Source organism: Corythoichthys intestinalis, chromosome 2 (assembly GCF_030265065.1).
Source record: "Corythoichthys intestinalis isolate RoL2023-P3 chromosome 2, ASM3026506v1, whole genome shotgun sequence".
Classification (NCBI taxonomy): domain Eukaryota; kingdom Metazoa; phylum Chordata; class Actinopteri; order Syngnathiformes; family Syngnathidae; genus Corythoichthys; species Corythoichthys intestinalis.
Genome location: NC_080396.1, coordinates 48,542,940 through 48,558,211, shown reverse-complemented (window position 1 = coordinate 48,558,211; position 15,272 = coordinate 48,542,940). Strand labels below are relative to the sequence as shown.

Sequence of the window (15,272 nt, the reverse complement as noted above, 5' to 3'; positions counted from 1 at the left end):
TTTGTACTCCTCACAGGTTTATGTAGATGAATTGGAAAGAAATTGACAAAAATTAATAAACCCTTTGGGGCATATTTGGTGGTGCAACTCCATACACAAGTTGTCATCGTTTTAGCAAGAGTTTTCTTTTTGCTACCAAAAAATACCCTGCTGCCTTCTGTGTACAAAGATTGTGAAAAGGTCAATAGCACTTATTGTATTTTATCACTGTCTCAGAAATATCATCAATAAAATGACTTCAATTGGTACAATTTAACTTTGTCCTGATTCATTTGTGTCTGAATAAACCACACAAGAACAGTCGCATGTCAGTTTTATTTCACCTGGCTTGTGCGCATTTAAAAAATGAACCTCCGTCAACAACAACAACAACAACAAAACACCAAATTACCTATGATTAGTTAAGGTTTTCTACTCTCTCAATCAGTTAGCCAGAGTAAAACAGTTGAACTCTGCGAAGCAAAAGAAAACATTGTCAACATAATAAGCGAAAAATCGAGATAAACCCCAATCAAAACCATCATAAAACGCTACAAAATGTGGCTTGGCCCTTGAACGCATCTCGTGAGAGAAGTGGGGGGATTGGGGGGCTTTTGTGCATTGTGATTGCTGCGGTGATTGCAACAGCATCACAAAAAAGGCTTCAGGGCTCAGTGCAGCATTGTGCAAGTGACTTGAGGGGGAAGAACAAAAACTCTAATTGAGCTGGCATTCTTGTAGTAGGAGCCCAAATTCGCCACTAGAGAGCAGTGTAATAATACCTATAGTCTGATTCACACGTGTAGGGAATAATTCTGAGACCATTAATAAGCTTGTAAGTACGTTTCTCACATGTCTTTGGCTGACACAGGAACTGCTGGAGTGTACCCGCTAAGGCTAACAGTGGTGCAAAAGGAAAGTACAAAAACAACCTGCAAGACTTACATAATCACACACGTTACCGCATTGTTGCATGGTTTTCACCTTGAATCAACTCGTAGCGCAGTGTGACACGTGAAAATGGGCCAAGACAGTTATTGCAGAAAACAAGCCCAATAAAGCAGAGCCTGCTCACATTGACGTATTGAAGCATACTCAGTGCGGCATTAAGTGTTGGTGCGTCTATGTGCGTGTGCGTGAGGTAGGCCAAGTAGTGCTGATGTTGCAAAATGGCATCATTGTAAAGATCAATGTCGTTGAAAATGCATAAGACGGCATTGGGACCACACACAATAATATTTCATAATAAAAGTATAAAAACGACAGAACAGTTAAACCCGCAGTAGGGACCGGCCAATTTTTCTGTTACGTGACAAAAACTATTGAATGGAAAAGGCACCGACTGGCGCACATCAGCATAATTTTGTGCTCTTTCACTGCCCTGCTTTAAAAAATAAAAATAAAAATTTCTTAAGCTCCAGGAAGAAAACGGTTAAAGGAGGAAAAAGTGACCACAATTTATCAAGAGGGGAAAAATAAGCCAAGCGACACTTATTTAAAACCTCTGGTCGTGACCTCATTGGCTGCCAGAGACGACGATGGATGTCCATTATACCAGTGGTCCCCAACCTTTTTTGCACCACGGACCGGTGTAATGTGGGCCTTTTTTTCCATGTGTGGCAGAATATTACAGTAAATATAAAATAACATGTCGGGGCTAAAAACCATAAGCGGATTTTGCAGGGGGTCCAAGGGGGCCAGGCCCCCCCTGGTGGCCGAAAAGTGTCTTTGCATATAATTGACGTTCCTATATATGATTGAACAACAATGAAACAAACAACAGAAATGAATCAAATGAAATATATATATATAATGGGTCAAAATGATTTTTTCTAACAGATCATGTGACTAGTACTATTAGCCTTGCTAATCCAAAACCACCTGACAAGTCGACGACCGAAGAGGAGAGATGGATATACACAATTTTTTTAGCGTAAGCTTTCAAAAGCGACAACAACACTTAAGGAAGAACCAATGATTGAAAAAACGGATCTTGAAGCGTCAGAGAGCACCGCCAAAATGGTGAGCAGAGTTTCAATTTACCCCACTACTGACGCTAATTATACAACAGAGCCACCACCGGCGGGCGTACCATTTTTTTTAATGGATGACGATCGTGGCAAAAAGAAAAGCTGTCCTAAGCTGTCTTAATTAGAATTCCCCTCCAAAATGATGGGGGAAATAAAATGCTCATATTCATTTTATGATCATAAATAATCCTGGCTGGAATATTCAGTCGAAAAAGGATCCCGTCTATCGTTTTGCCTGCCGCCATTTTCAAACTGACCACGGAAAGGATTCATTTCGCAACGGATGAGTGACTGGAAAGTGAAAGTGCTATAACTGCCAACTTGTCACTAGATAGAGTGGTGGATATCTACGCGGAACACAAAAATCGGCATCTACTTCTTTACTAGGTAAGACAGAAAAATGCTCACGCACCTACACACAGCTGGCATTGCTGATACTGCGTTTCAAGGTCATCAACATGTTGTGCCGCCCCTGCCCCAAAAGTCAAACTCCGCCTATGCTAAAAACAAATATCAAGTGCAGGGAAAACGTCACTCAACATACCCTGAATCAGCCTTTCTTTAACAGAGGCATCTCCTAAAACTTGTCAGCAAATATCCGTAGGCGCAAGCATATTGAGTTCTTCTCCAATCGTGAAAAGTTTCTTAGCTTTAGCAATACAGTTCGCCATGAGGTATGATGCTCTTAGTGCATTCGCTTTTTTGCCTCATTTGCTAGATTTTAACCACATATTATGCAGAATGGACTTGGTTGTAGGCTCCTAATTTTGCTCAGGAGCTGGCCTTTTCCCCGTAAAAAAAGCTGCCCAAAGACATCGCCGCCCATAGCACACAGTCAACAGCAGCTAAAGTTACTGTTTACATTGACTGGCACTGGGCTTCTATAGGTGTGGAAACACCCTAGTAATTGAGCCCAACCACTAGATGGTGATCTATACAAATCTTTCCTCGGATTAGTCTATAGAGTAGACAGGGATATTGATGTGTCAAGAGCCACAGGCCAGATTGCAGTCGTTAATAAATTATTTATATCTCTGCGGCCCGGTAGCAAATGCGCCACAGACTGGTGGTTGGGGACCACTGCGTTATACTGTATTTGAATAGTTGAAATAGATTGTGAGACAATCACGATCAATGTCACTAAAATTTGATCAGTCCCTGGCAGCTTTCCAGGTTCCAATCGGTCGGAAGTCTATTACCATCAATGGCAGCCGATGTTTAAGTCACTCATATCGTACATGGTACATCCATCTATTTTCTATGTCACTTATCCTCATTAGGTTCACAGGTAAAATGGGGCCTTTCCCAGCTGACTTTGGGTGAAAGGCAGGGTTCAACCTGACCTGGTCTTCAGCCAATCACAAGGCACATCTAGACCATTATTCACACTTACATTAAGTACATTAACACTGAAGGACAATTTAGACTGTTCAATGTATCTAATGTATGTTTTGGAATGCGGGACGAAGCTGGAGTACCTGGAGGTCAACCCTCAACCTCGGAATAGTGAGGCGTATGTGCTAAGCACTTGCTCACCGTGTTTTAATTTTTCGCCTTAGTGAGTATGAGGAGTATATTGTACATGCTTAACAGTTAGCCTTTTTAAGGCAGCTTGAAATAGTATTATAGTGTTTATATATGTACATACTGTTTAATTTTCAGATCATAGTTTAGGGTCTATATATATATATATATATATATTTTTTTTTTCCTTTGCAATTTAAAAAAAAAAGATTAAATGAGTCAATTGAACCGCTTTTGAAATACCCCTTGCCCCAGCATAAAAATAATATTCTTAGCATAAAAAGAAAAAAGTATAAAACTACAACAACAACAAAATCCCATTTATTTTAAAGCTCCTAAATAGATGAATCTGAACTGTTTTATTTGTTATCAAAGGGAAAATATCATTTTAAAACACAAAGCGAATTGAAGAATTTCTGAGGGAAGAAAAAAATATTAAATAACCATTAACCATCTCTTTAAAACTTGTTTTAAATGCAAAAAATGTATCTATCTCCATTTGAAAAGGGATCAAACTGATAGAAGAACCAGTTAAAACTTAAATGGATCAAATAGACAGCTTTCAATCTTTTTTTAAATATTAAAAAATATAGTTTTCACATCTATTTCAAAACTTAAAACATCCAATTAAAAAAAAAAAAAGATACTGTATAGAAAACCAAATTTTAATGGAATCCTGTATTTACTGTAATGTACTGTACTTTTCCTGTATTTACTTTTTAAAGGGAACAAATTAGCCTATATATAGTTTAAAGTTTTACAAAAAAGAAAAGACAGGAGGAAGGATTGAACTAGGAAGCTCTTCATGGGCTTAAATTTTTTAAATGTAAAAGGCGGAAAAACTAATAAATTACTGCTGTTTTGTTCCACCTACATTTTCTCAAAACTTTAAAACAATTCAATCTAAAATGAAATTTCTAATGTAAAGAAAAAAAAAGATCAATTATCTGCTGGCCTTATATTTTTGTACTTTTCAACACCAATGTTATGATAAAGGTGCCTCACAACCCCCTTGTGAACAGCCTGTTCTGCTTGTGGCAAAACAGGATATACAAGTGGGGTTTATGTAAAATATATATGTATGCACCATTGCAAGGCCATTGGAGCCTATTGTGTAAAGTCATGCAGCGTGGTTCCAATTTGGCCCCAAAGTGCTTCAATGCGAGCGTAACAGCTTTTTAAGAGCGTGTGCTTATGGTAAAAGCAAGGTTTTGCATAGCTTATTTTCAACAAGGCAAAAGTTGGCTATATGTTGCTACTATCCAAAATGTGCTGGATGCCATTTGCCTCTGATACAAAGAAGGGATTATATATAATATATTGTATATACTAGAATTTTGGCTTCACGACATTTTGTCTCCCAGTCGCGTCAATCCTCAGGTGATCCTTGCAGGCGAGGAGGACCGACAAGGGGTCCCAAAGGTGCTGGCTGGCTCTTACACGAGTCCATTGTGCTGGCGGTCCGGAGCGAAGCAGCCATTGGTCCTACAGCCGCTCTGCGCTGCCTTGGCCTGGCACGCTTTGTTCTGTCTGGCTCTCCAGCGTTGGGCAAGTGGCTCCATGAAGAGCGACAGAGAGGAGAGCAAGTAGCAGAGACCCGCCAGGTAAAACGAACAGTCATAGGTCTGTGTGTAGTCGTAGAGGAAGCCTGGCCAACCGTGGAAATAAACACACACAAAATATTCATTTGTCAGCAGTGGAGTTTTTACTCGAGGGCAAATTTTATTTAAACCAATAAAGTAGGGTTAGGGAAAGAACAATTCCAAACAGTTTATATTTTCCTCCAGACATTGTCTTTTGTTCTTGGCCCCATTGGGTCCCCAGAGGTAGCGTGTAACCTGGACTGGTCATCAAAAATTCATAAACAAAACAGCAGACTAGTAGTCTATTCACTAGGCAGAATTTATAAAGAAGAACCTAGGAGTGAAGCTGTGACCAAGCTGGTAGAAAATGACTCCAAGGAAAAAATGCACTATTGATAATCGTACCCAAAAGGCCAGCCAAGATTTACTTTCATTCCCACAAATAAGCAGCTCCACCCTTCATTTTACCTGCTCCACCATCTATTTAAATGATGTCAAATTCTAGGTGATGTCACCCTAACCCCTTTTTAGGCTTGCTCAAAATAATCCTGCCATCTCTGACAAAGAAAAAGAGTTTCTTGGTAGAACTCTGAGATTCAGCACTCTATTGTTATCTTTAAGCATATTTCAGGTAAATTGAAACAAATCACCATACTGACTGGAGTGTCCCTTTAACATAGATGTCATGTAAGGGGCCGCAAAAATACTGTCTAACAGGCTGTAACTGGTCCCCAGACCGCTGGTCTGAGACCCTGGATTTAGAGAGCCTTCTAGTAACCTAGCATGCATGTTTGAGACTGATGTTATGAATTATATTAGAATCTCATGGTTTACTCTAAATTGTCATGGTGTCAACACTTTAAGAGACAGTGGTCACTACAATGGACAGTAAGTGACTATTTTTGGTTATCTAAAAAACTCAAATATCTGATTATGATATATTTTTTAATTATTAATTATTATTGGACCGATTGGATCGGGAGCAAAAAAACATGATCGGAACAACCCTGTATTTTCAATTTAAAAAAGGAAATAAAACAAATGTGTTTGAGTGCAAAAATAAATTTGTAAGTCAAAAAAATGCATGTGAAAGCTTTTTTTCTTTGATTTTTTTTTTGGAGGGGGGGGTTGAACCAACTTTTTTGATTGAAGTAATGTTGATATGTGTTTGGGCCACATTTTGGCTAGGACGTTTTTGTTTTTATTGATCAATCCAAAAAATAAGTTGCTTCAAAAAATATATATTTTCAAAAATAAAAATCACTTCAATAAAAACAAGAAAACTTATAATAATAGAAAACGTTTTTGAATATGAAAAAATATTTGAGATTGAAAAATTTGCATTTGAGCACTTAATTTTTCATTGAAAAAGCTTTTTGTGTTTGGGCCATATTATGGGTAGGACATTTGTGTCTAAATCAGTCAAACCCAAAAAAAAGTTGCTTCAATCAATAAAAATATATTTTCAATCAGAAAAAAAATCATTTTTTTTTTTAAATTATGTGCAAAGTAAATGACCGTCTAAGGTGCTAGTCACATGATCTGTTCGAAAAATAATTTTGACCCATTATAAAAATATAGTTGTTTGTTCATTTCATTCATTTTTGTTGCAGTTTTATTGCTTTACAACTTTTATATATATAGAAAAGTCAATTTCATGCAATGACACTTTCCGGCCACCAGGGGGAGCCTGGCGCCCCTGGCCCCCCCTTAAAATCCGCTTATGCCCTGAATCACAAGTTTGCTCAGCTCAGCACTCCAGAGACAATGCAGAATAAACAGCGCAGGGCGTGTGCAAACAAGAACCAGCTTCAGGCTTGTTGTCTATCAAACGGTGGGGTCATTTTCCTGATGTCAGTTTCTGCTGCAGGGAGATAAAAACAGAGATGCGCTCTATTTCCGAACTACCCCCCCAAAGGGGTCATTCATCACGTTTCAATCCTTAAATACTACAGCTGGCGTGTGGGCCCAACTGCCTGGCTGACACAGCCTGAGAACCTTGGCTGAATATGCATTCAGCTTTTAGGTCATTAGGTCAGTGTCTTTCTATCTTTTTGAGCCAGGTGCATGACACTCTTACACAAGCAGGACACTTACTACTTGTCTATTCTTCCTTGAGTGTTGTCCCATAAATATAATATTAAAATATACAAACGTCTGTGGTGAAGGTGACCATTTGGATTTGCAGCTTCTCACTGCATTTTTGTCATAAAATTTGTGTTGCCACAATTAATCCACTTATCAACAGTTATTGGATTAGAAAATGAATCGACAGCTATCTCAACTCTTTATCTAAAAATAAATAAATAAATAAATAAATAATTTTTATTTTGTTTTTCAAAAAGGCAGGTGGCAAAGGTATTCTTTGTTTCCTGCTGTCTTCTATCTTTCTTTGAGAAATGCAGGAAATTTATTTGAATTTTATTTACGCAAAAAAAAAAAACAAAACAAAAAAACAGTTGATGCATGATTTACTTTTGTAGGCCACACAAAATGATGTGGCAGGCTGGAACTGGCTTTAAAGCGATTCTCGGATAGAAAGACTTGTAGTTCTTAAAAGATAAACGTTATTATGAGTTATTAATAATTTGATATTGAAACTCCTCTTGATGTTTTCGTTTTTATACAATTTGTAAAATTAGTTAAACTAGCAGGTCGCCATTGTTGTTGACGTTGCAGGGCAGTGACGTCATATGGTTTCTTTGATGGGCTTCCAGAGTATGACTCTAGCGACATAAACATGTCATCTGTTCAACCCTTTCAATTTGAACCCGAGAGGAACATTAATGAGCATGACAGCACTGTCGATATTTCACAAAACGAGCAGCAAAAGCAAAATGAACAGGAAAGACGGGACGAGACGAGAGTAGGGGAGAAAAACGGTGCATACAGACAGAACATATTAAAGATGCCTTAAGAAAATAGTTTTAACGTAGTAATATCAAATAAGGGTGGTTTAAATATGATACGTGACTAATGTGGTCAACAGTCAACAATCTGCTTCAAAGCTACCACAACAAAACACAATGCTTAAAAGTATGAGATGGAAATGCATCCAAAAAGTATTTTGAGGCAATGAAAGGGTAATAAAAGACTCAGTAAAAACACCGCTTTTAACCAATGTGCGCATGTGTTGGACGTCTCGCCGCGTAGAAGGAATTGAAGTAACCCGGTAGTGTTCGTCTAGTGACAATCTAAGACATCACCCCGAGCCTCCATTGCACGCATAAAACATAGCGCCCTCCATCGGTCAAAACATGTACTAAATATTATAGAGTTTTAAATCAATGGCAATATTTTATGTGTTCCTAATAACATTTTAGTAAAATAGAACAATTGTGGCTTATTAGAGTCTTTAAGTCCGAGGTTCCCTTTAAGTTTGACATTAGTGCTTTAGGGTAAGCTTGACTTTGTGTGAGAAGCGTGGTATACCCTGGACTTGTCACCTGTCCATATCAGGTGCAAACAGTAACTGTTGTATTTTACAAACATAAACAAAAACAGACTGGCCACCTTTCAATAAGAAATATGGGGTAGGTCTATTAATGACACACCTGCCAAAGGAGGACCAGTGAGGCAACCCAGACCCACAAAGAACATCGAGAAGCCCATAGAGTTGTTGAGTTTTTCCGCCCCTACCAGATCCACCTGCAAGGTAAGAAAAGCAAAAGAAAAATGCAACATCCCCTCAGTAAGCAGCATGGATTTTTTTTCAAGTCACTAGAAACGTACGGATGATGTCCACAAATTCACACTACATTATTTCATTCAGCACATTCAATTGTTAGCCAGGTTTATTCCAGTTAAGTACAATTATGATAATGGACTAATATGCAACAATGTGAACAAAAATGCTGTTACACTTCAGTAGTTGCAGCATATGAGAGAATGAGGTAAACTGGAAACTTTGATAGTGGACCATACATTATAACTTACTCCTTGCTGAACTAATAGTACTGTAGTTTGAACACACCGCCTAATTCTGTCTTCTTGTGCAATCCTCACAATCGTGCATAGCAACAAGTCATCTAATCTTTCAACAGTCAGCCACCATGTGAAATTCTTTATCTTCACTCGCGCTGCACTCTTGTACACATTCTTTTCTATTGAAATCCTTGTACATGATGAACCTTAATTCACTTTGTTAGAAAAAGAGCAGCAGAGCCTTGAAGACGTCACAGAGTATGAGCAGGATGTATGAGGTGGTCAGTGGTTGGCCAGGTCACAGACAACCTTATATATTATTGTATATTTATTATGTATTTATATGGTAATTGTCCATCAGATCAGGTTTTCCCAACTAAATTGGTAAGCAAATGTCCTGCAGTCTTGAAAATATTTGTATTTTATGGGTCCCTAAAAATATCCCTCAAAACAGTCAGTTGTGCCTTCTTCAAAGCTTAAAAAAATGCCTCAGACATGCATCATCTCAAAATGGGTTGTAAAATATATAAATCAGTGTTGTTTTCGTTAACAATGATGATAATGAAAATATTTCGTCAACGAAAAATGTTTTCATGACGATGACCACACGATGACGCGCTGAAAATGTGTCTTGGGAGACTAAAACAGAACAAATGGATGCTAGTTGTCGTCTGACAACACGAGAACAAGATGAAAAGTCGCCATAGCTTCCGTCATAAATTCTCAATGTGAGATATTTACTTGTTGTATGTTTAGTTACAACACATTTAGCAGTGTTTGGTTGTGTCACTCATGTGACGTGCTTTGCCCCCACCTCGCCCCATTCCAGGCTCCTTTTGTGAAACGTGTCAGGTGCTGCTTGGTAAGTTTTGTTTTCTTATCTTGGCTCTGCCATGTTGCTTTAGCCTTTGATGGTCTGTGCTGAGAGATCATCACATACTAAACTAACTTGTAGTGTTAGCATAGCATTTGTGTTAGCATAGAGTTCGGGTTAGCATTTAGTGCGGTGACTCGGTGTCTTTTTAAACTCTTGGAAAACATTTTGCATACAGTTCATGGCGTCCAGGTGAGTTTAATTAATTGCACACAATACGCTGTTTTCTTGCTGCGTGTGTATCATCACCATGAAAATGGTGATGTCCTTGTAGACTCGAAAGTTATGTGCATGTTTCATTAATAAACTGTCATGTTCATTGGAAATTGTTGAAAACCTTTTATTTATTTATTTATTAACTTACTTATTTATGTATTTATTTATTCGTGTACTAAAACTTTTAATGTTTATAGACAAAAACATATTGAGCATTGTTGACTAAAACTAGACGAAATTTGTCTGAGTTTTCGTTGACTAAAACGAGATGAAGACGAACACATTTTGAAATGACTAAAATATGACTAAGACTAATAAGTATTTTCGTCCAAAAGACTAAGACGAAAATTAAAATGGCTGCCAAAAGAAACACTGATATAAATGTTGTCATATATAATAGATTGAACTTATTATTCAGTATAACAGCAGATATGCTCACAAAGTTGTTGCCTCACCAGAACAGGTAGCAGCAGAGCCATGTAGCCACCACAGAAGATGGCAAAGAAGACGGCATAGACCATGAGCAGGATATATGAGGTGGCGAGTGGGGAGAGCAGGTTGACCAGGCCACAGAGGATCAGGTAGGCCTTGTGGTAATGATACTTATGGAACAGATTCCGGTCTGTCACCCAGCCCGAGGCCAGCTGGGCGATGGTTTCTGTGATGCCTTCGCAACAGATTACAACAAAACAGTTAAGGACTAGACATAATCCAGACACAGAATAAGAGAATACAACCACATCATATGCAGTACTTATATGGCAACCATTCATAGATTGTACTTGAATTGTGAAACTTTAGCAGGTAGTTCAGTGGAAGGATCAAACCACATACAGTAGAAAATGCATGTGGACTTTGTGTTAAATTGGTAAGACAGTAGATATAAAAAATCTATACCCTTGAAAAGACATGTTTGACTGCAAAAGTGTGCGCACCCTCATGAATGTGATTTGCTAGCCCACATTAGTGCCTTCACAAAACCTTTATGGAGATCTGTGAACAGGAAGGACATCATACTTCTTGACAAAGAATGCCTCTTACTTCAACATTAAGTTGAAAATAACTTTGAACACCACTTATGTTTCCACAAGGTAGTGCAAATTCCTCATACAAAGCAATGCATCACATGTCATGATGCCCCACCACTAGAAATGCTGAAATATGTGCAGCTAGACAGGGCTGCACATATTTCGTATACCAGAAACCGCCAATAGCCACAATTTCAAGTGCCTCTGTTTGAAATGGAATCATGTTCGGAGGTTCTAGTAGGTTTATACCTTTTTTTCTTTCAAGCAAAATCCAGAAATTTTTGTAGAGACCCTGACTTCTGTTTAGAACGTCTTATAATTCCCTCCACTTTGATTAGGTTATCAGTACCAGTTGAACAAAAACACTCCTAAAGGCTTCTGCTGTCATTACTACGCTTCATCATTGGGATAGATTTATTGGATTAAAAGTCTCCCAAGCACTTGGGAAAATACAATACAGTCCTATTAAACCGCTGTTGTTGTTGTTTTTTTTTTTGGGGGGGGGGGGGAGAAAACACTGCTCATGCTTTGTCTTTTGGTTGCAACTCCTGTTTTTCATATGGCCATTGCTCTGTCTGGGAATCATAGAAATCAGATACTGTTAATGTTGTCTGTTTTGTGTATAGCATCTTTATGTGTCGAGAAAAGCTCGCAAGAATAACTGATATGCTACCACTGATTTCATCATCAGATATGATGAAGCTGACTCACTAAACTAAGATGACAGCAGGATGTCTGTGATTGAACTTGATATACGACACAGGATATGAGCCATTGGATTGTCTTGCTCTTTCTTTTTTTCTGGGTAGCAGGACCATCTCATGAGCATAAAACAACTAAAACAGACAATGATGTCATTGCTTGTTTTTATCCAACCATTACTGCAAGCCACCAGCCATGTGCTACAGTCGAGATTGATCGAGCGGAAGTTGATGACTCAGCAGATATGTGGCCGCAGTGCACAAGCTGCAGCATCTGCTATTGACTGTTCAGAGAAAGCTTCACGCTCAGCTGGTCAATGTAAGCGACACATTGCATGCGCATCAGTTGCATCAGATCAGAGAAAGAATCGACCAGACAAACATTTCATATTTGTATAAAAAATATATTTGCACAAACTAAATCATTTGCTTTCATTTTATTTTCATTTTTGGGTTAAATTATATTCGATTACACCGGGGGGGAAAAAATGTTCCTGGCTTCTAATCATTTTATTTGTGTTACTGGGGTCCCAACTAAATGAAAAAAGTCCACTAAAAAGGTAAAAGTTTGGTTTTGGCTAAAATCAGATGCTATATTAAAAATTTCCAATTTTACATCCTAGTTATGCAGTATTTATGTTACCTGTCATTTCTTTGTGTTTCAAGTCAAACGAAATCTATAAAATATGGAGGAAAATGTGCATACATTCATATATATATATATATATATATATATATATATATATATATATATATATATATACACACACATTCATATATACAGTGTATATATACATTCATATATACAGTATATATACTGTATATATATATATATATATATATATATATATATATATATATATATATATATATATATATATATATATACTTTTGCCTTCAGAACTGCCTCAATTTCTTCGTGGCATAGATTCACCAAGGTGCTGGAAGTATTCCTCAGAGAGTTAGGTCCATATTGGCATGATTGCATCACACAGTTGGTGCAGATTTGTCGGCTGCACATCCATGATGCGAATCTCCCGTTCCACCACATCCTAAAGATGCTCTATTGGATTGAGATCTGGTGACTGTGGAGGCCATTTGAGTACAGTGAACTCACTGTCATGTTCAAGAAACCAGTCTGAGATGATTCCAGCTTTATGACATGGCGCATTATCCTGCTGAAACTAGCCATCAGAAGTTGGGTACATTGTGGTCATAAAGGGATGGACATGGTCAGCAACAATACTCAGGTAGGCTGTGGCGTTCCAATGATGCTCAATTGGTACCAAGGGGTCCAAAGAGTGCCAAGAAAATATTCCCCACACCATTACACCACCACCACCAGCCTGAACCGTGGATACAAGGCAGGATGGATCCATGCTTTCATGTTGTTGACGCCAAATTCTGACCCTACCATCCGAATGTCGCAGCAGAAATCAAGACTCATCAGACCAGGCAACGTTTTGCCAATCTTCTATTGTCCAATTTCGATGAGCTTGTGCAAATTGTAGCCTCAGTTTCCTGTTCTTAGCTGAAAGGAGCGGCACCCGGCGTGGTCTTCTGCTGCTGTAGCCCATCTGCCTCAAAGTTTGACATACTGTGCGTTCAGAGATGCTCTTCTGCCAAGCTTGGTTGTAACGGGTGGTTATTTGAGTCACGGTTGCCTTTCTATCAGCTCGAAGCAGTCTGGCCATTCTCCTTTGACCTCTGGCATCAACAAGGTATTTCCGCTCACAGAACTGCCGCTCACTGGATATTTTTTCTTTTTTGGACCATTCTCTGTAAACCCTAGAGATGGTTGTGCGTGAAAATCCAAGTAGATCAGCAGTTTCTGAAATACTCAGACCAGCCCTTCTGGCACCAACAACCATGCCACGTTCAAAGTCACTCAAATCACCTTTCTTTCCCATACTGATGCTCAGTTTGAACTGCAGGAGATTGTCTTAAACCATGTCTACATGCCTAAATGCACTGAGTTGCCGCCATGTGATTGGCTGATTAGAAATTAAGTGTTAACGAGCAGTTGGACAGGTGTATCTAATAAAGTGGCCGGTGAGTGTGTGTGTGTGTGTGTGTGTGTGTGTGTGTGTGTGTGTGTGTGTGTGTGTGTGTGTGTGTGTGTGTGTGTGTGTGTGTGTGTGTGTGTATATATATATATATATATATACAGTGCCTTGCAAAAGTATTCGGCCCCCTTGAACCTTGCAACCTTTCGCCACATTTCAGGCTTCAAACATAAAGATATAAAATTTTAGTTTTTTGTCAAGAATCAACAACAGGTGGGACACAATCGTGAAGTGGAACAAAATTTATTGGATAATTTAAACTTTTTTAACAAATAAAAAACTGAAAAGTGGGGCGTGCAATATTATTCGGCCCCTTTACTTTCAGTGCAGCAAACTCACTCCAGAAGTTCAGTGAGGATCTCTGAATGATCCAATGTTGTCCTAAATGACCGATGATGATAAATAGAATCCACCTGTGTGTAATCAAGTCTCCGTATAAATGCACCTGCTCTGTGATAGTCTCAGGGTTCTGTTTAAAGTGCAGAGAGCATTATGAAAACCAAGGAACACACCAGGCAGGTCCGAGATACTTTTCAGTTTTTTATTTGTTAAAAAAGTTTAAATTATCAAATAAATGTTGTTCCACTTCACGATTGTGTCCCACTTGTTGTTGATTCTTGACAAAAAAATTAAATTTCATATCTTTATGTTTGAAGCCTGAAATGTGGCGAAAGGTTGCAAGATTCAAGGGGGCCGAATACTTTTGCAAGGCACTGTACATATATATATATATAAATATATATATATATACACATACATACATAAGCGGCATGGAAAACGAACGAACATACATACATATATATATATATATATATATATATATATATATATATACATATATATATATATATATATATATACACACACACACACATATATATACACATATATATAAATATATACAGTGACCTCCGTAATTATTGGCACCTGAAAAAGATGTGTTTTTTAGCCTCTGATATTTTTTTTATATTCAAATAATATGGGACCTTAATGGAAAAAAGAGAAAAGTCCAACCTTCAATACAAGTGCATTCATTCAGTGGGGAAAAAATCCCACATAAAGAAAAAATTATTTGACATCAAATAATGTGTGTCACAATTATTAGCACGCCTGGTGTTAATACTTTGTACAACCCCCTTTTGCCAACAAAACAAGGTCTGAGGACTGAGATGGCTATGGGAGGAGCTTGATTTTGTGTCTGGTGAATCATTTCTGTGTAGATTTGGCCATATGTTTAGGGTCATTGTCTTGCTGAAAGACCCAGTGACGACCCATCTTCAGCTTTCGGGCAGAGGGCAACAGATTTTCATTTAAAATCTCCTGGTATTTCAAAGCATTCATGATGCC

At 38.1% G+C, this 15,272-nt stretch overlaps 1 protein-coding gene across 3 annotated transcripts in view; it reads right to left on the bottom strand.

The window, feature by feature from the left end:
- Positions 1–302: 302 nt before the first annotated feature.
- Positions 303–15,272, bottom strand: part of slc16a4 (solute carrier family 16 member 4) — a 52,309-nt gene continuing 37,339 nt past the window's right edge. For all 3 annotated transcript variants that reach the window (XM_057824309.1, XM_057824300.1, XM_057824318.1), the window contains 3 exons: positions 10,586–10,797; positions 8,671–8,764; positions 303–5,181 (listed from right to left, as the gene is read on the bottom strand). In XM_057824309.1, the coding sequence (XP_057680292.1) occupies positions 4,970–5,181; positions 8,671–8,764; positions 10,586–10,797 (518 nt within the window). In that variant the 3' untranslated portion in view covers positions 303–4,969. The remainder of the gene's footprint in view (positions 5,182–8,670; positions 8,765–10,585; positions 10,798–15,272) is intronic.